This window comes from Anomaloglossus baeobatrachus, chromosome 7, assembly GCF_048569485.1.
Source record: "Anomaloglossus baeobatrachus isolate aAnoBae1 chromosome 7, aAnoBae1.hap1, whole genome shotgun sequence".
Taxonomy (NCBI): domain Eukaryota; kingdom Metazoa; phylum Chordata; class Amphibia; order Anura; family Aromobatidae; genus Anomaloglossus; species Anomaloglossus baeobatrachus.
In genome coordinates, this window is record NC_134359.1 from 122,048,742 (window position 1) to 122,075,888 (window position 27,147).

The 27,147-nt window shown below is 45.7% G+C and overlaps 1 protein-coding gene across 4 annotated transcripts in view; it reads right to left on the reverse strand.

Annotated features, from left to right (window-relative positions):
* Positions 1 to 7,042: 7,042 nt before the first annotated feature.
* The window catches only part of LOC142245982 (alpha-aspartyl dipeptidase-like), a 52,273-nt gene continuing 32,168 nt past the window's right edge, over positions 7,043 to 27,147 (reverse strand). For all 4 annotated transcript variants that reach the window (XM_075318991.1, XM_075318989.1, XM_075318990.1 and 1 more), the window contains exons 4-9: positions 26,603 to 26,677; positions 25,940 to 26,019; positions 12,209 to 12,382; positions 11,355 to 11,414; positions 8,399 to 8,481; positions 7,043 to 7,143 (exon numbers count right to left, since the gene is read on the reverse strand). In XM_075318991.1, coding sequence (XP_075175106.1) covers positions 7,086 to 7,143; positions 8,399 to 8,481; positions 11,355 to 11,414; positions 12,209 to 12,382; positions 25,940 to 26,019; positions 26,603 to 26,677 — 530 coding nt within the window. In that variant the 3' untranslated portion in view covers positions 7,043 to 7,085. The remainder of the gene's footprint in view (positions 7,144 to 8,398; positions 8,482 to 11,354; positions 11,415 to 12,208; positions 12,383 to 25,939; positions 26,020 to 26,602; positions 26,678 to 27,147) is intronic.

Here is a 27,147-nt window from a genome sequence, read left to right on the forward strand (position 1 = left end):
CCCATTTGCGTAGGATGTCCCATTGAAGAGGACGCAGGTGAAACTGCGCGAAAGGAACTGCCTCCATTGCTGCCACCATCTTCCCCAGGAAGTGCATGAGGCGCCTCAAGGGGTGTGACTGGCCTTGAAGGAGAGATTGTACCCCTGTCTGTAGTGACCGCTGCTTGATCAGCGGAAGCTTCACTATCGCTGAGAGGGTATGAAACTCCATGCCAAGGTATGTGAGCGATTGGGCCGGTGTCAGATTTGACTTTGGAAAATTGATGATCCACCCGAAACTCTGGAGAGTCTCCAGGGTAGCGTCGAGGCTGTGTTGGCATGCCTCTTGAGAGGGTGCCTTGATCAGGAGATCATCCAAGTAAGGGATCACCGAGTGACCCTGAGAGTGGAGGACCGCTACTACAGTAGCCATAACCTTGGTGAAAACCCGTGGGGCTGTTGCCAGGCTGAACGGCAGTGCCACGAACTGCAGGTGTTCGTTTTCTATGGCGAAGCGCAAGAAGCGCTGGTGCTCTGGAGCAATCGGTACGTGGAGATAAGCATCTTTGATATCGATCGATGCAAGGAAATCTCCTTGGGACATTGAGGCGATGACGGAGCGGAGGGATTCCATCCGGAACCGCCTGGTCGTTACGTGTTTGTTGAGAAGTTTCAGGTCCAGGACAGGACGGAAAGACCCGTCCTTCTTTGGGACCACAAACAAGTTGGAGTAAAAACCGTGGCCCTGTTGCTGAAGAGGAACAGGGACCACCACTCCTTCTGCCTTCAGAGTGCCCAGCGCCTGCAGAAGAGCCTCGGCTCGCTCGGGAGGCGGGGATGACCTGAAGAATCGAGTCGGGGGACGAGAGGTGAACTCTATCTTGTAACCGTGAGACAGAATGTCTCTCACCCAACGGTCTTTTACCCGTGGCAGCCAGGCGTCGCAAAAGCGGGAGAGCCTGCCACCGACCGAAGATGCGGAGTGAGGAGGCCGAAAGTCATGAGGAAGCCGCTTTGGTAGCGGCACCTCCGGTGGCCTTTTTAGGACGTGACTTAGACCGCCATGCATCAGAGTTCCTTTGATCTTTCTGAGGCCTTTTGGACGAGGAGAATTGGGACCTCCCCGCGCCCCGAAAGGACCGAAACCTCGACTGCCCCTTCCTCTGTTGGGGTATGTTCGGTTTGGGCTGGGGTAAGGATGTATCCTTTCCCTTGGATTGTTTGATGATTTCATCCAAACGCTCGCCAAACAATCGGTCGCCAGAAATTGGCAAACTGGTTAAGCGCTTTTTGGAAACAGAATCTGCCTTCCATTCCCGTAGCCACAAGGCCCTGCGGAGTACCACCGAATTGGCGGCTGCAACCGCCGTACGGCTCGCAGAGTCCAGGACAGCATTAATAGCGTAAGACGCAAATGCCGACGTCTGAGTGGTTATGGACGCCACCTGTGGCGCGGACGTGCGTGTGGCTGCGTCAATTTGCGCTTGACCTGCTGAGATAGCTTGTAGCGCCCATACGGCTGCGAACGCTGGGGCAAAAGAAGCGCCGATAGCTTCATAGATGGATTTCAACCAGAGTTCCATCTGCCTGTCAGTGGCATCTTTGAGTGAAGCCCCATCTTCCACTGCAAGTATGGATCTAGCTGCCAGTCTGGAGATTGGAGGATCCACTTTGGGACACTGAGCCCAACTTTTGACCACGTCAGGGGGAAAAGGATAACGGGTATCCTTAAGGCGCTTAGAAAAACGCTTATCTGGACAAGCATGGTGATTCTGGACTGCCTCTCTGAAATCAGAGTGGTCCAGAAACATACTCTGTGTACGCTTGGGAAACCTGAAACGGAATTTCTCCTGCTGAGAAGCTGACTCCTCCACCGGAGGAGCTGAGGGAGAAATATCCAACATACGATTGATGGACGCAATAAGGTCGTTCACTATGGCGTCCCCGTCCGGAGTATCAAGATTGAGAGCGGCCTCAGGATCAGAATCCTGATCAGCTGTCTCCGCATCATCAACCAGAGATTCCCCCCTCTGAGACCCTGCACAATATGATGATGTCGAGGGAAAATCTAAGCGAGCTCGCTTAGTCGGTCTGGGGCTGGGGTCTGTGTCAGAACCCTCAGCCTGGGATCCATGAGATACCCCGGGAGGACATTGTTGGTCCAGCTGAGGTGGGCCAGGGAATAAAGATTCAACAGAGTCCCTGTGCTGAGATACCGGCCTGGACTGCAAGGCTTCTAGTATCTTAGCCATAGTCTCAGAGAGTTTTGCAAACTCCGTCCCCGTCACCTGAACAGTGTTAGCAGGTGGCTCCCCCTGGGCCCCTCTTAGCAAAGGCTCCGGCTGAGTAAGTGCCACAGGGGCCGAACAGTGCACACAATGAGGGTCAGTGGAACCTGCCGGTAGCGGGGTCGTACATGCGGCGCAGGCAACATAATAAGCCTGTGTTTTGGCACCTCTGCCTTTCGTGGGCGCCATGCTATTATCTTCCCTGAGTAACACAATAGGGTATATAGCCAGAAATCAACTGTGCACCATACAGTGTAAAACATATATACCATAAACGTATAATGTTACACTACTGCACAATGGGGCTAGCACCACAGGTGCTGCTTACCACCCGCCTAAAGCGGTTGTGAGGCCACCAGAGTCCCTGCCTGGGTCTCCCAGACTTTGTCCCCCTCTGCAGCGTCCGAGGAGCTGACAGGAATGGCTGCCGGCGTCCTGAGGAGAGGAGGGAGCCGTGGGCGTGACCCAGAAAGAGCGGGAACTGGTGCCCGCACTGTGCACAGTGAGAGGGGTGGAGTATGCAAAGCATGCTCCAGCCCTCAGTGCTGCTCGTTCTGTGCAGCGTCCCGCCCTTCCCCTGCCTGTCAGGGCTGTGGGCGGGAGGAAAGGAAACTAGGCCGCAAAAAGCCAGGGACTCTAGTAATAAACGCGGCCGCCGTAAAAGCGCGGCCGGCGTGAAAGTCCCCGGCGCACTACAAGTCCCAGCCGCGACGCAGTGTTTCCATGGCCGCGGCGGTCAGTGCGGCAGTCCCTATACATAAACCCACTCAGCAAAGCTGAGTGTGTAATGGCACATATTAACCCGGTCAGCGCCGTGGTCCCCGGTGCACTAGCACACCCAGCAAAGCTGGAGTGTTGCTGTGCGCTGTCCCCACAGGGATACAGAGTACCTCCAAGTAGCAGGGCCATGTCCCTGAACGATACCCGGCTCCTATCCAGCAGGCTCCACAGGAGTTGTGGATGAAGCACGGTCTCAGTGCCTGGAGACCGATAGGATCCCACTTCACCCAGAGCCCTGAGGGGGATGGGGAAGGAAAACAGCATGTGGGCTCCAGCCTCCGTACCCGCAATGGATACCTCAACCTTACAACACCACCGACAAGAGTGGGGTGAGAAGGGAGCATGCTGGGGGCTCTATATGGGCCCACTTTTCTTCCATCCGACATGGTCAGCAGCTGCTGCTGACCAATCTGTGGAGCTGTGCGTGCGTGTCTGACTTCCTTCGCACAAAGCAAAAAACTGAGGAGCCCGTGGGAGCACGGGGGGTGTATAGGCAGAAGGGGAGGGGCTTAACACTTTTAAGTGTAATACTTTGTGCGGCCTCCGGAGGCATAGCCTATACACCCAATTGTCTGGGTCTCCCAATGGAGCGACAAAGAAAGCATCCTTTTCAGCGTTGCCATACGTCATCACGCATGCGCAGTGGCACCCTGGAGTCCCGCACATGTGAAGCGCTGTCAAGGAAACCAGTACCATGTCATATCACGTCACAGACCACTATCTTAAACATAATGGGATGAATAGACTAGTGGCTGCATAACCCGCCATTATAGTTACCAAGCTTAATTAACAAATTGAACAAATATATAATGGGTACCGCTCTGACAGTCTTCACATTGCGTCCAATCTGAAGCTGTCACCTTAGTTCCCTACTGCACTCCATTCTGATCCTACGGACATCAGATATACGGTGCTATGGCAATGTCTATTTTCCATATCCTTACACACTCACTCCATATATTCGCAAAAATTCAATAAGGATCCTTTGATATTATAACCTCTCACTCCATATATGCGTAATAAATCAATCAGGGACTCCATAGGTGCGCAACAATTCAATGAGGTACTCCATATACGCGCTACAATTCAATGAGGATCCTTTGATAATAAAACCCATTTATTTCACTAGCCATAGTTTAAATAGACTTTTGTCACGGACTTAATAGATCTATAGCCTAAAAATGTAGACCAAATAAAGGAAGGGTCACCATACGTCAGATCTTCCAATAAGATTGCCAGTGATCCAAAAGTACGTAGTCATTCTAAATTATTGAGGTCATAAAAACTGGACAACAAACAAGATAATAATAATTACTCCATGCGATACGCATGAAAGTGACAGATCCCTATTTTTGGATCGATACCTAGGACTCTTAAATCTGAAAATCAAATTCAAAACACTCTAGATGGAACAATAAGGGTACAATCTCATCCAGTAAACGGTGTGAAATTAAGTCTCTCATTAAGGCCATTCGGGGACTGAGATTTCAACCAGAAGATCTACTGACACTCCTTCCGGAAAATCCTGTTATCCAGTCTCCTCCTCTTGGACTAGGTCTTATCACCTCCAAAACACAGAACCGAACAGATTTTATATCACCATGGTGAAAATCCCAAACATGCCTTGCTATAGGGGTTCTCTTTTATGCCTTCTGCCTTAATATTATTATTCTTTTAATTGATTATTTGTTATACATCTGGTTTTACACCCCTTCATGTGTTTCTTCAGGATTTGTTTCTAATTTAGGTCAACCATATATATTCTTATTTTTGTTATCCTTCTGTATACTAACATAACTGTTTATCTTTGCACATAATTATATGTACACGTATACATGTTCTTTACTACTCTTTTGTTCTAGTTGCCCTTGTTTATGCCCTGTACTGTTCTTGTTCCTGAAGGTCATTTTCTGTCTTTTATCACAAGTATATTGTTCTCACCTTTTGTCCTCTCCTCCCGCCCCCCTTCTAGAAGCACCCTATCCTAAAGGTCCAGTCACACTAAGCAACTTACCAGCGATCCCAACAACGATAGGGATCGCTGGTAAGTTGCTAAAAGGTTGCTGGTGAGGTGTCACACTGCGACGCTCCAGCGATCCCACTAGCAACCTGACATGGCAGGGATCGCTGGAGCGTGGCTACACAAGTTGCTGGTGAGCTCACCAGCAACCAGTGACAAGCCCCCAGCGCAGCGTGGAAGATGCTGTGCTTGGTAACTAAGGTAAATATCGGGTAACCAACCCGATATTTACCTTGGTTACCACCGCACGGAGCTACACGTGCAGAGAGCAGGGAGCAGCGCACACTGAGCGCTGGCTCCCTGCTCTCCTACAGCACACATCGGGTTAATTACCCGATGTGTGCTGCAGCTAAATGTGCACAGAGCAGGGAGCAGCGCACACTGAGCGCTGGCTCCCTGCTCTCCTACAGCACACATCGGGTTAATTACCCGATGTGTGCTGCAGCTAAATGTGCACAGAGCAGCGCACACTGAGCGCTGGCTCCTTGCTCTCCTAGTTACAGCACACATCGGGTTAATTAACCCGATGTGTGCTGCAGCTACATGTGCACAGAGCAGGAGCCGGCAGCACAGGCAGTGAGAGCGGCGGAGGCTGGTATCAAAAGGTAAATATCGGGTAACCAGGGACAGGGCTTCTTGGTTACCCGATGTTTACATTGGATACCAGCCTCCGCAGAAGCCGGCTCCTGCTGCCTGCACATTTAGTTGTTGCTGTCTCGCTGTCACACACAGCGATCTGTGCTTCACAGCGGGACAGCAACAACTAAAAAATGGCCCAGGACATTCAGCAACAACCAACGACCTCACAGCAGGGGCCAGGTTGTTGCTGGATGTCACACTAAGCAACATCGCTAGCAACGTCACAAAAGTTGTTCGTTAGCAGCGATGTTGCTAGCGATGTTGCTTAGTGTGACGGGGCCTTAATCCATGGGACCATTGTGTATTTTCAGTCAAGCAGTGTGAAAATAAAAACTAATGGTCATGTCACACACAATGACAGCGACGACGACGTCGCTGCTAAGTCACCATTTTCTGTGACGTAGCAGCGACCTTGCTAGCGATGTCGCTGTGTGTGACATCCAGCAACAACCTGGCCCCTGCTGTGAGGTCGCCGGTCGTTGCTGAATGTCCTGGACCATTTTTTGGATGTTGCTCTCCCGCTGTGAAGCACACATCGCTATGTGTGACAGCGAGAGAGCAACAACTGAAAGTGCAGGGAGACGGCTTCTGGCAACCTGCGGTAAGCTGTAACCAAGGTAAACATCGGGTAACCAAGCGAAGTGCTTTGTTTAGTTACCCGATATTTACCTTGGTTACTAGCGTCCGCCGCTCTCAGGCTGCCAATGCCAGCTCCCTGCATGCGTAGCCAGAGTACACATTGGGTAAATAAGCAAAGGTTTGCTTATTAACCCGATGTGTACTCTGGCTACGAGTGTAGGGAGCCAGCGCTATGCAGTATGCGCTGGTAACCAAGGTAAATATCGGGTAACCAGCAAAGCATTTTGCTTGGTTACCCGATATTTACCTTAGTTACCAAGCGCAGCATCGCTTAAGATCAGAGTCGTGATCGCTGCTGCGTCGCTACGTGTGACCCTAGCTTAAGGTATAATTTAAATGAACAGGTTCTCAGTTTCAGCCATGTGCTTTATCCAAAAGGTCATGCGCCTTGTGCATACTGAAAAAAGTGTCTAAAACACATGATGAATGTGATGTGAGAAATGTTAAATTGTTTTTGGGTGCAAATTAAGCTAGAATTCAATTGCACATAGCTTAGTAAATTAGTCCCACTGCACATGAAGCCTTCCTCAATAATACAAAATCAAAATCCGCAGTGTCTTCTGTGTAGAGCATTCTAAAACACACAATGCAATTCCCCTAGTGTTCAAGACTTGACAGAAATAGGAAGAGAAAGGTTTATTCCTGAGAGCAGAGATTCTGTGCTTGGCTTAAAATAATCAAAACAATATCACAAAACAACAATCAATCCATTTATTGTCACATTTATTTGCTAAAAACTATTAGTTCAGGAGGAAACTTAAATCTTGACCTGGCTCATGTTCTGTTGGAGATGCACCTCTGTAATAGAAGAAAGTTGGCTTAAAATTTTCCAGTAATAATAATTGACAGTTGAATAAAGTAAGCCCATTAAAAGTCAATTCACTCCTGATTTGTGTAAATAAACAAGTTTATAACTTAATTTTAACTGCAATTTTTCCAAATTATAATGTTTTAAGATTTTGAAAATAAATGGAATATTCTACCTCAGGTAGACCTTAAAGGGGTTGTCTGGACTAAATCCACAGGTCTACAGTCACTCTGTATGACTATAGATTTGTGAATCCTAAGATCATACACACTGTATGCGGTGAGGATTCGCCGGTGTCAGACCTGGGAACGGCAGTCACAAGACCTACTATGCACAATCCTGTCCAGAATCAAACTAGACGCCTTCTAGCACTCCACTCTAGCGCACTCAATGCAACTATATTGCGTGAGGTCGGATGCAGCCTAGTAGGATTCTGGCCATGAGTCTGCATATCACATACCTGCAGTCATAATACCGCCGTTCCCAGCACTGCCACTGGAGAATCATCACAGTGCGTGTTTACAAGTCTGCAGTCACAGTTACCGTATTTTTTGGATTATAAGATGCACTTATTCTCCAAAAAAATTGGGAGGAAAATAGGGGGTGAGTCTTATAAGCCAAATGTAGCTTACCGGGGAATATTGGAGAGGGGCAGAGGAGGCAGGGGCAATGCTGCAGGCTTTTCTGTGAGAAGTGCTGATGTCGGGCTGTGCTCGCTGTGGGAAGCGAGGTAAGGGCAATCCTTAAAATACTGACTTAAAAACATTGCGCCCGGAGTCGGCATGTGCGCCGATTAAGCTCTTGTCCCAATAGCTCATCTGCACAAGTGCCGCCTCTGGTCCATTGATCTCCCAGCAGTGGACTTAAGGAAAGTAGAGTGTGCGCAGATAGCTCAATCTGCGCACGCAGTGACTCTGGGAGCCATTTTTTTTAAGCCTGCACAGCCAACAGTTTCTGGATGCTCCAGCCTTACAGCGCCCGCAGTGAGCATCCGGGACACCCGCTGCACCGTCTGCAGCACTGCCCCTACCTCTCGTGAGCTCGCTCCACGTCCTGGTAAGACACCACCAGATTATAGATGAATCCCATTTTTTTGTTTTATCTTTTATTCTCTAACTTTGGAGTGCGTCTTATAACCTGGTGTGTCTTATAAAATGAAAAATACGATACAAAGAGTGACTGCAAACCTGTGGATTTAGACCGCACAACCCCTTTAATGTGTGTAAACTGTGTGTCTGGACATACCTTAAAAAGAGCCGGGCTTTTGTTCGTCCAAGAAGCGTTGCTTTTGTTCCCTCCACAAGTAACATGCAACCCTCCCGAAGAGCCTGCAGATATGACACGAGAATTTAAACAAAATTACATTTTAGTTAAACTCTCCTGACACCATGAAATGTTTCTGTAAATTTGAATGCACTTTTAATCATTTATATCATTGCAGCTGGATTAGCCTTTCCTGGCCATCTGATGAAAATCTCTGAAATTTGTCAAACATGTAAAAAATTATTTTGAAATGTTATGACATTAAAACAGTTGTTCAAAACAAAAAAAAAAAAAAAAAATAAGATATAACATTTGCGATATATCTACTCAATTTTAGAATTATTTTTCAAACATCTTTTTAGTTTTTAGTATGAGTATTTGATGAGTTATTTTAATTTTGCAGATGTTATTTGTTCTTTTTAATCTGACATACAGTTCCAGAGATATGGATCTTTTTAGTGCAAATTTTTATGGTCTTCACAATGGGGTGTGGCTCACAGGATTCTCGGAGGGCGAGTCTTTAGGATGCTCTCCATTATTACCTGTGAGCCACAGTCCCTTGGTAAAAACCACAGGAATTAGTACTAAGTAAAAAGGCCCACATCTCTTCAACTGTTTCTTGTATTTAAAAAAAAAAAAAAATCCTAGGGATCAGCAAGAATAAAGAACAAAAACTAGCCAATTTTGACCTAGTACCAGACTCTGTAAAAAAAAAAAAAAAAAATAATAAAAATGATGACATGAATTGCAAGTACTACAACTGCCCTGAAAAGATGTGTATAATACGTTAAGGTTTCCTAGGACCAATCTCTTTAATGCAAAGACTGCCTTAGTAAAGTCAAAGTAACCTCAAAATACTGTACAGAACAGAACAAAAGTTTGGACACACCTTCTCAAAGAGTTTTCTTTATTTTCCTGACTCTGAAAAATGTAGATTCACATTGCAGTCATAAAAACTATGAATTAACACATGTGGAATGAAATACTTAACAAAAAAGTATGAAACAACTGAAAATATGTCTTATATTCTAGGTGCTTCAAAGTAGCCACCTTTTGCTTTGATTACTGCTTTGCACACTCTTGACATTCTCTTGATAAGCTTCAAGAGGTAGTCACCGGAAATGGTTTTCACTTCACAGGTGTGCCCTGTCAGGTTTAATAAGTGGGATTTCTTGCCTTATAAATGGGGTTGGGACCATCAGTTGTGTTGTGCAGAAGTCTGGTGGATACACAGCTGTTAGTCCTACTGAATAGGCTGTTAGAATTTGTATTATGGCAAGAAAAAAGCAGCTAAGTAAAGAAAAACGAGTGGCCATCATTACTTTAAGAAATGAAGGTCAGGCAGTCTGAAAATTGGGAAAACTTTGAAAGTGTCCCCAAGTGCAGTGGCAAAAACCATCAAACAGTACAAAGAAACTGGCTCACATGAGGACCGCCCCAGGAAAGGAAGACCAAGAGTCACCTCTGCTGCGGAGGATAAGTTTATCCGAGTCACCAGCCTCAGAAATCGCAGGTTAACAGCAGCTCACATTAGAGACCAGGTCAATGCCACACAGAGTTCTAGCAGGAGACACATCTCTAGAACAACTATTAAGAGGAGACTTTGTGCAGCAGGCCTTCATGGTAAAATTAGCTGCTAGGAAACCTCTGCTAAGGACAGCCAACAAACAGAAGAGACTTGTTTGGGCTAAAGAACACAAGGAATGAACATTAGACCAGTGGAAATCTGTGCTTTGGTCTGATGAGTCCAAATTTGAGATCTTTGGATCTAACTACCGTGTCTTTGTGCGATGCAGAAAAGGTGAATGGATGGACTCTACATGCCAGGTTCCCACCGTGAGACATAGAGGAGAAGGTGTGAAGTGTGGGGAAGCATTGCTGGTGACACTGTTGGTAATTTATTCAAAATTGAAGGCATACTGAACCAGCATGGCTACCACAGCATCTTGCAGAGGCATGCTATTCTATCCGGTTTGCGTTTAGTTGGACCAGCATTTATTTTTCAACAGGACAATGACCCCAAACACACCTCCAGGCTGTGTAAGGGTTATTTGACTAAGAAGGAGAGTGATGGGGTGCTACGCCAGATGACCTGGCCTCCACAGTCACCAGACCTGAACCCAATCGAGATGGTTGGGGTGAGCTGGACCGCAGAGTGAAGGCAAAAGGGCCAACAAGTGTTAAGCATCTCTGGGAACTCCTTCAAGACTGTTGGAAGACCATTTCCAGTGACTACCTCTTGAAGCTCATCAAGAGAATGCCAAGAGTGTGCAAAGCAGAAATCAAAGCAAAAGGTGGCTACTTTGAAGAACATAGAATATAAGACATATTTTCAGTCGTTTCACACTTTTTTGTTAAGTATTTCATTCTACATGTGTGTTAATTCATAGTTTTGATGCCTTCAATGTGAATCTACAATTTTCAGAGTCATGAAAATAAAGAAAACTCTTTGAATGAGGCGTGTCTAAACTTTTGGTCTGTAGTGTATATGGTTATGTGCAAACACATGATGACTTCATAATCGCTGTGCTGTAACACCCACCAAACACACACACACATTCCCTCTTTAAAATTTTGATCACTGTTTTACGGCTTTCAATCTTTATTGCCAAGTTGTGAGCTGTAACGTTCACTCGCTATCAAGATTAAATCCCAAAATGCCTACTGCATTCCCTGTCTCTGCTTTTATACAGGCTATCATAGGCCTTTAATAACTGGCTGTGCTAATGCTGATGAGCATTACAATGCAGCCCACCTGGTCATACAAGAACATTTTAGTCAAATTAAATTGCAAATTAAGTTTGTCAGATTCAGCAAATTCCTAAAAATTTTGAAACAAATTTAATTTTCATCCAAACAATTGGCTCATCTTTAGTGAACATATGCATTACTGAACATTCAGGTCTACTACATCATTACATTAATGTCTTTTACATACAAGCACAGGAGGACTATCTGGTTCTTCATGATACTGCCTTATCCGCTGTTCTCGTGTCTCCTGGATATGGGATATAGTTAAAAATAGTTTAAGTTACTAAATCTGCGGGATCTGTTTACTTACATAATATTTAAGTCTAATACACAATTACATATGAGTAGTGATGGGTGGACTCGCTGATACCCAGGATCGGCGGGTCCAACCGGGTTACCAAAAAAACACAAAGAAAAAAAGACCCCCGGAATTAATTCCAAATATCTGGCAGGACGGCAGTCCTTTACAAGTCTAAATATATAGACTATATATAATAAATAAAGTGCTTTACACTGGTGGTAGAAGGGATAGGGAAAATTAGAGCAAGTGCTTTATACTTACCAGTCTCCCGCGCAGCTGTAACACTACTTCCTGGGCCACTCCTTAACATCAGGCACTGCTTCCCCACCCACCAGCAGTCCCAGCGTTTGTGATTGGTTGCAGTCAGACACGCTGTCACACAGGGTGGAGGCGCGGTCTGACTGTAACAAATTACAAACTTACTGCCAAAGGACAGGGGAAGCGGTGCATATGTATGAAGGATAATGAGCAGCCACTGAAGTAGTATGAGCACCCTGGAAGTAGTGTTACAGCTGCGCAGGAGACCGGTAAGTATAATGCACCTGCTTTTCCCTTTCTTTATTTTTCCTTTATTACCAGAGTTGCCAAATCCAGAAAGTTACCTGGAGTTCCCTGAAAATTCCAGGCCCAGGTACTTTTGAACCCATGCTGATCCAGACTTTTACAATCTGGGTTCACCCATCACTACATATGAGTTAAGGTGTTTACTTGTAAAGCATAGCAAAAGTGAATCTACATACCCCCATATGTTTGCTGTTAACATCTGGATCCAGGTAATGTGGGTTAATGTTGAACGGTACCAACCCAAGAGCCTGAAGAGAGGGTGGATACACAATTGGCATGTCGTTGGTGGTGTTGATGCCGATTGTAGCCACGTTGGTACCAGCACTGGAACCTATGTAAGGGATTCCATCCTGAAAGGATATCATGAATCACATTTAGTGATTATTAAAACAAAACACACACATACAGCATAGAAGAAGCTTAACACAGCTTGACAAAATTCCTTCTCACCAAAAGCAGTTTTCATCTTCCTAATCAGATGCCTATTTCACATGGATGCGTGTCCTCAGATGCACATTCAGGTGAAATATATTGCAAAGTAGAGACTCACCAGCTCCCCGAACTTCAATACGTACTGCCAGACAATTGGGCCAAGGATGAGGGGCATTGTTACTGGAAGGGCCAAAGATGGAGTACATTATTACTGGAAGGGGCCCAGGATGGAGGACATTATTATAGAAAGGGGCAAATGATGGGGGCTATTATACCAAAAAAGAGTCCACCATAAATTGCATTATTGCGAGACGGGGGGGGGAAGAATGGGGGGGTATTATTACAAGAAGAGGCCAGGGTGAGGGATACTATTACAGGAAGGATCCAGGATGGTGACTATTACATGGGATGTGAATACGCATGTCTCTTTAAGATCTAAAACTCTACAAGGGCCCATACATCTGACCAACATGCTGGTGGAAGTCCAGGTCCAAATTTTCCATCTCGGTCCATCGGATTTTACTTACGCCATGGTCAATATGAGTTGCATTTTTTCATAAAAATATTATAAATTTGACAAAAATTAATAAAAAAAAAATCATAATTTTCAAACTTAGAATTGTTATGCTCCTAAAGGGAATCTGTCAGTAGGATCAACACCATTAGCCATCTATTTTGGCATGTAAGTCACAAAACGTGAAAAAAAAATGTATACCTTGATATCAGCAATCCGATGTCTTATTGCAGAGAAATCTACTCTATTCTTAATATGTAAGCAAGCTGTTATGATCTATGGACTTGATATAGATCTCAAAGATTCTGCCTTCAGAGCTTATTTTAAATGAAAGGAGGCATTACCAGTGTTGGCTAAGTACCGTATTTTTCAGACTATAAGACGCACCGGACTATAAGACGCACCCTTGTTTTAGAGGAGGAAAAAATAGAAAAAAAAATAAAATTAAAGTAAAAGAATGTGGTCATGACACACTGTTATTTTACTGCTGACAGTGTTACTGAGGTAATAATATCCCCAAATTCTGTACTCATATCCTCCATTCTTGGTACCTTCCAGGTATATATGGCCCCCATCGTGGAATATGTATGTTCCCCATCATATGTGTGATCCTCCAATCTGGTGTGTGTGTGTATATAGTGTGTGTGTGTGTATATAGTTACATAGTGTGTGTGTGTGTTTGTGTGTGTGTATATAGTTATATTGTGTTTGTGTGTGTATATAGTTATATAGTGTGTGTGTGTATATAGTTATATAGCGTGTGTGTGTGTGTGTGTGTGTGTGTGAAAATTATATATATTATATATATATATATATATATATATATATATATATATATATATATATATATATATATATATATGAATATATGCTCCTATATATATATATATATATATGAATATATGCTCCAACCCCATCCAGGTGTACAGTAATGCCTATACTATATTATTTATTGCCTTACTTTTACTGATGTGATGCTCACCATGCTTCAGTTTGGTCCTGGCATTACAAACAAAGTCTCCCATATCTCAAGGACCTGCAGTGATGTAATGGAGAGGCGGGCACTGTGCTGTTCTGAGCTGTTCTGGCCCACCCCTTTTCATTACATCACTGTAGGTCCTTGTCAGCTATGGGAGACTGTTTCTAGTGCAGAGGAAGGATCAAAGTGAAAGTAATTTGAGCCCTCAGCACAGAGACTGCGGTTGTGCTGTGAAGGTATGCCGTGCTCTGGCCCGGACACTGCAGTGATCTGCACTTCCCCCGGGCCAGACATGACTGCAGCGGCCCCCTGCTCCTGCCTCCTTCACAACGGACACACAGTCTCCCCAGCCGCTGCAGGAAGCCGGCGTCTGGAGCTCCGACGTGTGACCGCTGTTTACATTAAACAAGTATTCATTAGCTGCTCCTCACACCCGCTGACTACAGAGAGAGGTGGGCGGGGAGCAGCTAATGAATATTCCTTTACTTTAAGCAGCGGGCACACGTGGTTTCTCCAGCCGCCGGCATCCTGCAGCAGCAACCCCCCCTGCCTCCTGTGATCCCATTGCATAGCGCTGACTCCCCACAGCTCCCTACCCCGCAGCTTCAGACCATAAGACGCACCCCCCACTTTCCTCCCAAATTTGGAGGAAAAAAAGTGCGTCTTATGGTCCGAAAAATACGGTAGATCATGAGAGCAGACTGTCAGTCATTACATGTCTCTCACTGGTAGCGCCCTTTTTCATTTAAAATAAGCTCTAAAGGCAGATTTTCAGGAAGAACTGTGTCCAAAACCAAAAAAGTCCACCTAACACAGTGTATTGTGGTATCTCCCTGTATAATATAGACACAAAATTAAACAAACAGCAAAATAGGAGATAAAGCCAAATAGTGACAAAAAAAATATTAAATTGCATTATTAATTATAAATTTCATACAAAATATTTTTTTGATGAACAAACTATCATATAAAATCCTGTGATGGAACAATAAGGAAAAAGTACAGGGGGAAAGTGAGAAATTCAGAAAAAATCCTCTGGTGGTAACCCATAAAAGATATTGATTGATGGCAGCAAAAAGGGAGGTATGCTAGATTATACAAGGAAAGACCTAAATATAATAAGAACAATCTTAGCTAATGATAAGAAGATGGAAGTTTAGATGGAAACAGATAGCACCATATAAAAAAACTTCAGACATAACTAGCCAATAGATGAGAATGATCCATGTGTGTTTTATATAATTGCACCTCATAGGTCATCTGCTATAGTGATTTGGGGATTCTATCAACAATCCCTTTGTGCTAGATGGCACATCATAGGAATGCAATCTCAGCAGTAAACAGGGACAATTAGGCTCACAGAGACATACAATGATATTAAAAAATATTAAACATAATTAACCGTTAGACAATTATGTCATAGGTGTATTATTTTCCCTAATAGAGAAAGTTTTATCTATAACAGGGGAGCTGCGCTTCATATATTACCTGCTGTCATAATGAAAGGATTAAATAAGCAACCATTTGGTGCCAGATGAGGTGTCTGAGGAATGCAGCCTTGACGCACGTTTCGCCATGTAAGCAACTTTGTCAGGAGTCTGACCCATAGATCTTAACAGCTTCATTTAATTATTAAGAAAAATTTGGATTTATCTGGAACAAGACATTGTATCGCAGATTTTAAAGGTATAATTTTATTCAACTTTGTATGATCTGCACACCCACACATATGGCTTAGGAGGGTTGATCTACTGATGGTTTTCAAAAAAATCTATCATACTGTACAAAGAAGGGAATTTTGTTTACTTACCGTAAATTCCTTTTCTTCTAGCTCCAATTGGGAGACCCAGACAATTGGGTGTATAGCTTCTGCCTCCGGAGGCCACACAAAGTATTACACTTTAAAAAGTGTAAAGCCCCTCCCCTTCTGCCTATACACCCCCCCGTGCATCACGGGCTCCTCAGTTTTGGTGCAAAAGCAGGAAGGAGGAAACTTATAAATTGGTCTAAAGTAAATTCAATCCGAAGGAAGTTCGGAGAACTGAAAACCATTCAACATGAACAACATGTGTACACAAAGAACAACAGCCCGAAGGGAACAGGGGCGGGTGCTGGGTCTCCCAATTGGAGCTAGAAGAAAAGGAATTTACGGTAAGTAAACAAAATTCCCTTCTTCTTTGTCGCTCCATTGGGAGACCCAGACAATTGGGACGTCCAAAAGCAGTCCCTGGGTGGGTAAAATAATACCTCGTAATAGAGCCGTAAAACGGCCCCTTCCTACAGGTGGGCAACCGCCGCCTGAAGGACTCGCCTACCTAGGCTGGCATCTGCCGAAGCATAGGTATGCACCTGATAGTGTTTCGTGAAAGTGTGCAGGCTCGACCAGGTAGCCGCCTGACACACCTGCTGAGCCGTAGCCTGGTGCCGCAAAGCCCAGGACGCACCCACGGCTCTGGTAGAATGGGCCTTCAGCCCTGAGGGAACCGGAAGCCCAGAAGAACGGTAGGCTTCGAGAATTGGTTCCTTGATCCACCGAGCCAGGGTTGATTTGGAAGCCTGTGACCCTTTACGCTGACCAGCGACAAGGACAAAGAGTGCATCCGAGCGGCGCAGGGGCACCGTACGAGAAATGTAGAGCCTGAGTGCTCTCACCAGATCTAACAAGTGCAAATCCTTTTCACATTGGTGAACTGGATGATGACAAAAAGAAGGTAAGGAGATATCCTGATTGAGATGAAAGGGGGATACCACCTTAGGGAGAAATTCCGGAACCGGACGCAGAACCACCTTGTCCTGGTGAAACACCAGGAAAGGGGCTTTGCATGACAGCGCTGCTAGCTCAGACACTCTCCGAAGTGATGTGACTGCTACTAGGAAGACCACTTTCTGCGAAAGGCGTGAAAGAGAAATATCCTTCATTGGCTCGAAAGGTGGTTTCTGAAGAGCCATCAGCACCCTGTTCAGATCCCAGGGTTCTAACGGACGCTTGTAAGGAGGGACTATGTGACAAACCCCCTGCAGGAACGTGCGTACCTGTGGAAGTCTGGCTAGGCGCTTCTGAAAAAACACAGAGAGCGCTGAGACTTGTCCCTTAAGGGAGCCGAGCGACAAACCCTTTTCCAATCCGGATTGAAGGAAGGAAAGAAAAGTGGGCAAGGCAAATGGCCAGGGAGTAAAACCCTGATCAGAGCACCAGGATAAGAATATCCTCCACGTCCTGTGGTAGATCTTGGCGGACGTTGGTTTCCTGGCCTGTCTCATAGTGGCAATGACCTCTTGAGATAACCCTGAAGACGCTAGGATCCAGGACTCAATGGCCACACAGTCAGGTTGAGGGCCGCAGAATTCAGATGGAAAAACGGCCCTTGAGACAGCAAGTCTGGTCGGTCTGGTAGTGCCCACGGTTGGCCCACCGTGAGATGCCACAGATCCGGATACCACGACCTCCTCAGCCAGTCTGGAGCGACTAGGATGGCGCGGCGGCAGTCGGCCCTGATCTTGCGTAACACTCTGGGCAGCAGTGCCAGAGGAGGAAACACATAAGGCAGTTGAAACTGCGACCAATCCTGAACTAATGCGTCTGCCGCCAGAGCTCTGTGATCTTGAGACCGTGCCATGAATGCCGGGACCTTGTTGTTGTGCCGGGACGCCATTAGGTCGACGTCCGGCATCCCCCAGCGGCAACAGATCTCTTGAAACACGTCCGGGTGAAGGGACCATTCCCCTGCGTCCATGCCCTGGCGACTGAGAAAGTCTGCTTCCCAGTTTTCTACGCCCAGGATGTGAACTGCGGATATGGTGGAGGCTGTGGCTTCCACCCACAGCAGAATCCGCCGGACTTCCTGGAAGGCTTGCCGACTGCGTGTTCCGCCTTGGTGGTTGATGTATGCCACCGCGGTGGAGTTGTCCGACTGAATTCGGATCTGCTTGCCTTCCAGCCACGGCTGGAACGCCTTTAGGGCAAGATACACTGCCCTTATCTCCAGAACATTGATCTGAAGGGAGGACTCTGGCTGAGTCCAGGTACCCTGAGCCCTGTGGTGGAGAAAGACCGCTCCCCACCCTGACAGACTCGCGTCCGTCATGACCACCGCCCAGGATGGGGGTAGGAAGGATTTCCCCTTCGACAATGAAGTGGGAAGAAGCCACCACCGAAGGGAGGCTTTGGCTGCCTGAGAAAGGGAGACGTTCCTGTCGAGGGACGTCGACTTCCTGTCCCATTTGCGGAGAATATCCCATTGAAGTGGACGCAGATGAAACTGCGCAAAAGGAACTGCCTCCATTGCTGCCACCATCTTCCCTAGGAAGTGCATGAGGCGCCTCAAGGGGTGTGACTGGCCTTGAAGGAGAGATTGCACCCCTGTCTGTAGTGAACGCTGTTTGTCCAGCGGAAGCTTCACTATCGCTGAGAGAGTATGAAACTCCATGCCAAGATATGTCAGTGATTGGGCCGGTGTCAGATTTGACTTTGGGAAATTGATGATCCACCCGAATCTCTGGAGAGTCTCCAGAGCAATGTTCAGGCTGTGTTGGCATGCCACTCGAGAGGGTGCCTTGACAAGCAGATCGTCTAAGTAAGGGATCACCGAGTGTCCCTGAGAGTGTAGGACTGCTACCACTGTTGCCATGACCTTGGTGAAAACCCGTGGGGCTGTCGCCAGGCCGAAAGGCAGTGCCACGAACTGAAGGTGTTCGTCCCCTATGGCGAAACGCAGGAAGCGCTGATGCTCTGGTGCAATCGGTACGTGGAGATAAGCATCTTTGATGTCGATTGATGCTAGGAAATCTCCTTGGGACATTGAGGCGATGACGGAGCGGAGCGATTCCATCCGGAACCGCCTGGTTTTTACGTGTTTGTTGAGCAGTTTTAGGTCCAGAACAGGACGGAAAGATACGTCCTTTTTTGGCACCACAAACAAGTTGGAGTAAAAACCGTGACCCTGTTGCTGAAGAGGAACAGGGATCACCACTCCTTCTGCCTTCAGAGTGCTCACCGCCTGAAGAAGAGCATCGGCTCGCTCGGGGGGCGGAGATGTTCTGAAGAATCGAGTCAGAGGACGAGAGCTGAACTCTATCCTGTAACCGTGAGACAGAATGTCTCTCACCCAACGGTCTTGTACCTGTGGCAGCCAGGCGTCGCAAAAGCGGGAGAGCCTGCCACCGACCGAGGATGCGGTTTGAAGAGGCCGAAAGTCATGAGGAGGCCGCTTTGGGAGCGGTTCCTCCGGCGGTCTTTTTAGGACGTGACTTAGACCGCCATGAATCGGAGTTCCTCTGACCCTTCTGTGGCCTGTTGGACGAGGAGAATTGAGACCTGCCCGCGGGCCGAAAGGACCGAAACCTCGATTGTACCTTCCGTTGTTGGGGCCTGTTTGGTTTGGACTGGGGTAAGGATGAGTCCTTTCCCTTGGATTGTTTAATGATTTCATCCAATCGCTCACCAAACAGGCGGTCGCCAGAAAATGGCAAACCGGTTAAGAACTTTTTGGAAGCAGAGTCTGCCTTCCATTCACGTAGCCACATGGCCCTGCGGACTGCCACCGAATTGGCGGATGCTACCGCCGTACGGCTCGCAGAGTCCAGGATAGCATTAATGGCGTAGGATGCAAACGCCGACGCCTGAGAGGTTAAGGACACCACCTGCGGAGCAGAGGCACGTGTGACTGCATTAATCTGCGAGTGACAAGCTGAGATAGCTTGGAGTGCCCATACGGCTGCGAATGCCGGAGCAAAGGACGCGCCGATAGCTTCATAGATGGATTTCAACCAGAGCTCCATCTGTCTGTCAGTGGCATCTTTGAGTGAAGCCCCATCTTCCACTGTAACTATGGATCTAGCCGCCAGTCTGGAGACTGGAGGATCCACCTTGGGACACTGAGCCCAACCCTTGACAACGTCAGGGGGGAAGGGATAACGTGTGTCCTTAAGGCGCTTAGAAAAGCGCTTATCTGGACAAGCTCGGTGTTTCTGGACTGCCTCTCTGAAGTCGGAGTGATCCAGAAACGTACTCATTGTACGCTTGGGAAACCTAAAACGGAATTTCTCCTGCTGAGAAGCTGACTCCTCAATTGGAGGAGCTGGGGGAGAAAGATCCAACACCTGATTGATGGACGCTATAAGGTCATTCACTATGGCGTCTCCTTCAGTTGTATCTAGGTTGAGAGCGGCCTCAGGATCAGAATCCTGATCTGCCACCTCCGCTTCATCCTCTAGAGAGTCCTCCTGCTGAGACCCTGAGCAGTGTGATGAAGTCGAGGGAAGCTCCCAGCGAGCCCGCTTAGGCGGTCTGGGACTGCGGTCCGTGTCGGAGACCTCACCTTGGGACCTATGAGTCACCCCAGGAGCACTTTGCTGCTCCAACCGAGGGGGGCCTGGGGTCAATGATTCAACAGTGCCCGGGGCCTGTGGTACCGGTCTGGACTGCAAGGCTTCTAGTATCTTAGCAGACCATTTATCCATAGACTCAGAAAGTTTGTCAGCGAATACTGCAAACTCCGTCCCTGTCACCTGGACAGTGGTAGCAGGTGGTTCCACCTGGGCCACCAGTGGCAGGGGCTCCGGCTGAGTAAGTGCCACAGGGGCCGAGCATTGCACACAATGAGGGTAGGTGGAACCTGCCGGTAGCATAGCCGCACATGAGGTACAGGTTGCAAAGTAAGCCTGTGCTTTGGCACCCTTGCTTTTTGCGGACGACATGCTGTTGTCTCCTCTGAGTACAATCCGGGAGGGTATATAGCCAAAAACCAACAGTGCGACCGTACAGAGTAAATGTATAGCATATAAGCATATATATATATATATATATATATATATATATATATATATATATATACACTTCGGCACCCAGGGGGGCCAGCACCTAGTAACAGGTGCGGCTTACCGACCGCCCAAAGCGGTTGTGTGACCACCAGATTCCCTGCCTGGGCCTCCCAGAGCCGTGTTGTCTCTCCTCTCCAGCTTCAGAAGTGCTGACAGGAATGGCTGCCGGCGTTCTGTGAGGAGGAGGGGGCCGTGGGCGTGCCCTAGAAAGTGCGGGAATCTGGTGCCCCACGGTGCTCAGTGAGGGGGGAGCAGGATACAAAGTATGCTCCAGCCCTCAGCGCTGACGTCCAGTGCAGCGTCCCGCCCTTCCCCTGACTGGCAGGCCCGGGGGCGGGAGTATGCGGTACTAGGCCGCAGAAGCCGGGGACTAAAGTTATAAGCGCGGCCGGCAAACAAGCGCGGCCAGCGCGGTAGTCCCGGCGCACTAACACACCCAGCAGTGCTGCAGCGTGTATAACACAAGCGCTCCATGCGCCGTCCCCAAGGGGACACAGAGTACCTCACAGTAGCAGGGCCTTGTCCCTGACGATACCCGGCTCCTGTCCAGCAGATTCCCCAGGGGCTGCGGAGGGAGCACGGTCCCAGTGCCTGGAGACCGATTAGGATCCCACTTCACCCAGAGCCCTTAAGGGATGGGGAAGGAAAACAGCATGTGGCTCCTGCCTATGTACCCGCAATGGGTACCTCAACCTTAACAACACCGCCGACCAGAGTGGGGTGAGAAGGGAGCATGCCGGGGGCCCTGTTATGGGCCCTCTTTTCTTCCATCCGATATAGTCAGCAGCTGCTGCTGACTAAATTGTGGAGCTATGCGTGCATGTGTGCCTCCTTCGCACAAAGCATAAAAACTGAGGAGCCCGTGATGCCCGGGGGGGGTGTATAGGCAGAAGGGGAGGGGCTTTACACTTTTAAGTGTAATACTTTGTGTGGCCTCCGGAGGCAGAAGCTATACACCCAATTGTCTGGGTCTCCCAATGGAGCGACAAAGAAACAGTTTGTAAATAACATTTACCAGATGTCTATTTTAAGCCAAATTCATTTTTGAAATTTTTGTTTGAAAGGGATTAAAATTATAGAAACAAACCTGACCAAACCCATTTTTAGGAACTAATTTACATATGAAATAATTTTGAAGGACCTATATGTCAGAAGACCAACAAACCAAGATCCCAGATTATAAACTGTACGCCTCAAAGTATTCAGATTGTTTAACTCTTTAGGTGCTTCCCAGGAATTAATGCAATGTAGAATGAAAAAATAAAACATAACACTTTTTACAAAGCAATGTTACAATTGTGGAAATAAAAAATTTAGGGACAAAGTAAAGGGAGTAAAAGCAAAGAAATGAGCCGATGCACAAGTTGGTATATGTGCAATAGGAGCACGTTCACATAGTGGCCTTTCAACAGACAAAACCTAAGAGAAAACCAGAAAATTAGCATAAACCCTATAACAAAAGAGAACCTATAATGGCCTCAATGAATAAAGAGTGGGTACATGCTCAGAGGACATCCATGGGAAAGTGCATAGAGGGCCCAAAAATAAAGTAGAAGAGGACAACCTGGATCACCCTGGAAGATATGAAGAGGAGAATCTCAGAAAACATTTTTTCCCCCATTTTTAAGGAGTGGGACTCCTAGATTGGTAAAGCCTATGCACTTATTGCAAGGGCCGAAAATATTTACCTCTGAGGGATATACTGTACACATGTGGTCAAAATTGTTGGTACCCCTCGTTTAATGAAAGAAAAACCCACAATGGTCACAGAAATAACTTGAATCTGACAAAAGTAATAATGAAAAAAAATCTATGAAAATGAAAAAATGAAAGTCAGACATTGCTTTTCAGCTTCTACAGAATTAAAAAAAAAATGGACAGAAATGATGGTACCCTTAATATTTTGTTGCACAACCTTTTGAGGCAATCATTGCAATCAAACGATTCCTGTAACTGTCAATGAGACTTCTACACGTCTCGACAGGTATTTTGGCCGCTCCTCAAGAGCAAACTGCTCCAGTTGTCTCGTGTTTGAAGGTTGCCTTTTCCAGGCGGCATGTTTCAGCTCTTTCCAAAGATGTTCAATAGGATTTAGGTCATGGCTCATAGAGGCCACTTCAGAATAGTCCAATGTTTTCCTCTTTGCCATTCTTGGGTGTTTTTAACTGTGTGTTTTGGGTCATTATCCTGTTGCAAGACCCATGACCCGCAACTGAGACCAAGCTTTCTAAGACTGGGAAGCACATTTCTCTCTAGAATCCCTTGATAGGCTTGAGACTTCATTGTACCCTGTACAGATTCAAGACAACCTGTGCCAGATACAGCAAAGCAGCCCCAGAAAATAGCATACAACTAATTCAACAGGGTGGCCAGGGCCTCCCGGGCAGGTCAGGTATCCAACCTCTGTCTCACGCTTTCAAGGTTGGCACCTGGGACTTTGTCCACACCTTCAACAAATTCGACAAGATCCACTTCAAGGTGTAGACCAATGCCATTTTGGGGTGTAAAATGCTGCAATAATTGCTTCCTATAGCTATTCCACCAATACTCTGCATCCCATGTGAATCTCCATGAAAGTCTCGGTTTAATGAACTCATTATATCAATGTTCTATTAATAGAGTATTGGGTATTCGTCCAGTAAGAATTTCTGTGTCATAGTATTTCTACTGGTTTTTGGGTTGCTCTACTACTGCTTTTGGCACTGAACTGAGCAATCGAATATCTAGAGATATAGCCCACAAGGCTGAGCCAACACTTTTTTTCTTCTTACCTCCCAGTTGCAAGGTGAATACCCATGGTTCTGTGTCCCCCAATGTGTTCGACCAAAAAGGAGTTTTTACAGAAAGTATAAAAATGCTATATTTTTGTTTCATTTTATGTAACTAAAAATGTGTAATATACTATTTAAAACAACCCCCACAAGATTCTTGGATTCATGCATTAATATCAATATTATATCACGTAATATATCAAGCAAAAGGTGACCATGCACACTGCTAAGTCATTGAATCTCTATGGAAGTTACAAAAACAGCACAATGTGGGGATGGGTGATAATAAATCTAAATATACTACCAGAACATTAAAAGCACAAAAAAAAAAATTCAAGCAATACATACCATGCATGTCACTAATCAACTATAGAGGAAATAATGAAGTGTTTTATACTATCAAATTAGTGTATGGGTACCAGAACATTAGTATATTAATTGGCCAAGCAAATCTTCTCTGGCAGTCACTAGCAAGCTAAGGGTTCAAAACCTCAGATATAATATACAGTGGGTACAGAAAGTATTCAGACCCCTTTAAATTTTTCACTCTTTATTTCATTGCAGCCATTTGATAAAAAATTAACTTTTTTGAATTTTTCTCAATAATGGACACTCCGCACCCCATCTTGCCAGAAAAAAAAAACAAATGTAGAAATTTTTGCAAATGTATTAAACAAGAAAAACTGAAATGTCACATGGTCATAAGTATTCAGACCTTTGCTCAGACACTCGTTGAGATGGTTCTACTCCTACATTGGAGTCCAGTTGTGTTTAATTAAACTGATAGGACTTGATTTGGAAAGGCGAACACCTGTCTATATAAGACCTCACACCTTACAGTGCATGTCAGACCAAATGAGAATCATGAGGTCAAAGGAACTGGCCAAGGAGCTGAGAGACGGAATTGTGGCAAGGCACAGATCTGTCCAAGGTTATAAAATAATTTCTGCAGTACTCAAGGTTCCTAAGAGCACAGTGACCTCTATAAATCCTTAAATGGAAGAAGTTTGGGACCACCAGAACTCTTCCTAGACCTGGCCGTCCAGCCAAACTGAGCAATCATGGGAGAAGAGCCTTGGTGAGAGAGGTAAAGAAGAACCCCAAGATCACTGTGGCTGAGCTCCAGAGATGCAGTGGGGAGATGGGAGACAGTTCCATGAAGTCAACTATCACTGCAGCCCTCCACCAGTCGGGCCTTTATGGCAGAGTGGCCTGACGGAAGCCTCTCCTCAGTGCAAGACATATGAAAGCCTGCATAGAGTTTGCAAAAAAAAAGAAATAAAAAAAACAAAAAAAACACATGAAGGCCTCCCAGACTATGAGTAATAAGATTCTCTGGTCTGATGAGACGAAGATAGAACTTTTTGGTGATAATTTTAAGTGGTATGTGTGGAGAAAACCAGGCACTGCTCATTACCTGCCCAATACAATCCCAACAGTGAAATATGGTGGTGGCAGCATCATGCTATAGGGGTGCTTTTCAGCTGCAGGGACAGGACGACTGGTTGCAATTGAAGGAAAGATGAATGCGGACAATTACAGAGATATCCTGGAAAAAACCTCTCTCAGAGTGCTCTGGACCTCAGACTTGGCCAAAGGTTCACCTTCCAACAAGACAAGGACCCTAAGCACACAGCTAAAATAACAAAAAAGTGTCTTCAGAACAACCTTGTGACCATTCTTGACTGGCCCATCAAGAACCCTGACCTAAACCAAATGAGCATCTCTGGAGAGACCTGAAAATGGCTGTCCACCAACATTCACCATCCAACCTGACAGAACTGGAGAGGATCTGCAAGGAAGAATGGCAGAGAATCCCCAAATCCAGGTGTGAAAAACTTGTTCGTCATTCCCAAGACTCATGGCTGTACTCGCTCAAAAGGGTGCTTCTACTCAATACTGAGCAAAGGGTCTGAATACTTATGACCATGTGATATTTCAGTTTTTCACGTTTAATACCATGCCTGATGAAGAGACCTGAGTAGTCTCGAAAGCTTGCTATTATTACAATCTTTTCAGTTAGCCATTAAAAGGTATCAACCACTGAGGACTCTCAGTTCTTTTAAACAAACTTTTTTTTTATCTCTACTGGCTAACACGGTACACAGATATATGTTACTGTTACCTATAATAAATTTGCAAACATTTCTACATTTCTGGGTTTCTTCTGTAAGATGTGGTGCAGAGTGTACATTAATGAGAAAAAAAAATGAACTTTTTTAAATTTATCAAATGGCTGCAATGAAACAGAGTGAAACATTTAAAAGGGGTCTGAATACTTTCCGCACCTACTGTACATATTAGAGAATCTGAATTACCATTAAATAACTATGGGAAGCAGCCTAATTTTTATTATTGCTGTAAGTTTAATAATTCTAAGAGCATCTATTACCTCAATCACCTTTTTCTTTATGACTGATATTAAGTTATTGTCATACAAAGCCTTTAGAAGACGGAATGTATTACCACCACCTGGAATCAGGACAAAAAAAAACAAAACAGGTCTTTAAATAGCTGATTTCTAGTCCTATGAAGCTCAAAATACACTGGGGTACGAATTTTGGAATAAAATACACACATTACAGACATTTAAAAGGGAGGTAGGATGAAAAGTAAATACACAAACATCTGTCAGGTGGCTGGCAAATTTACCAGACAGGAGAAAAATATGGATGAAATATTATGTGCACAATTTTAGATGAAGCAGCAGCAGCCTTGGAACACAAATGTCTTATGTAGCGGTTATACAAATATCTCTCAAGCAGGGAGAAAACTGTCCCCAGTAATGGCCACGTGGCTCACTCTAGAAACAATAGTGAAATAAATATCACGGGGACTCTGACACCGAGTTTTACTACCCTGTTTGAGAACAGTAATGTTAATAAAAATAACTGCTTATGAATAAATATATATCAGTCAAGAAAATATTTTACATTTTAACTTCAATTTGAACTAAAACTGTTAAAATGTAGTTTGGAATCTACTGAAGCTTGTGTAAATATTGTGCTTTAAATATCTGTTACAATAAGTATAAAGACAAATATGACAGCATTACCAATAAATATGGCCTCAGATGTTAGTACTGAATCTACAGGATCTGCAGCTTCATGTATGCTGTCTAACGAATAACCTGGAAAAAAAAAAAAAAATCATATTCACACTTAGACACACAGTAGATGAAATCAAAAACTAGCTTTATCCTAGTATCCAGATCCAAAATGAAGTATCGTATTTTTCAGATTATAAGACGCACCCCAAATTTATAGTAGAAAAATAGGAAAAAAATAATTCTTAATGTTAAAATGAGAGTCAGTCTTATAATCCCAGTGTGTCTTAATCCTAATGCTTACCAGAGGGAGCAGCGGTGGTGGAACGGCTTAGGAAGGTTACAGAAGGCAGGGTCAGCGATTCTGTGGGCTTAGAGGAGAGGGTGTTGCATTTCAGGAGGCTGAGTGGACGGAGGGTCGGTGATACTGTGGCTTTGGGGGGCATCGCGGCGGCGGGCGCCATTGATCTGCTGGCATGCTGCAGGGGTGTTACTGCAGTGGAGCGACTCAGGAGGAACACAGGACTGGGTGTCGCTGCGGCAGTGGGCGCCTG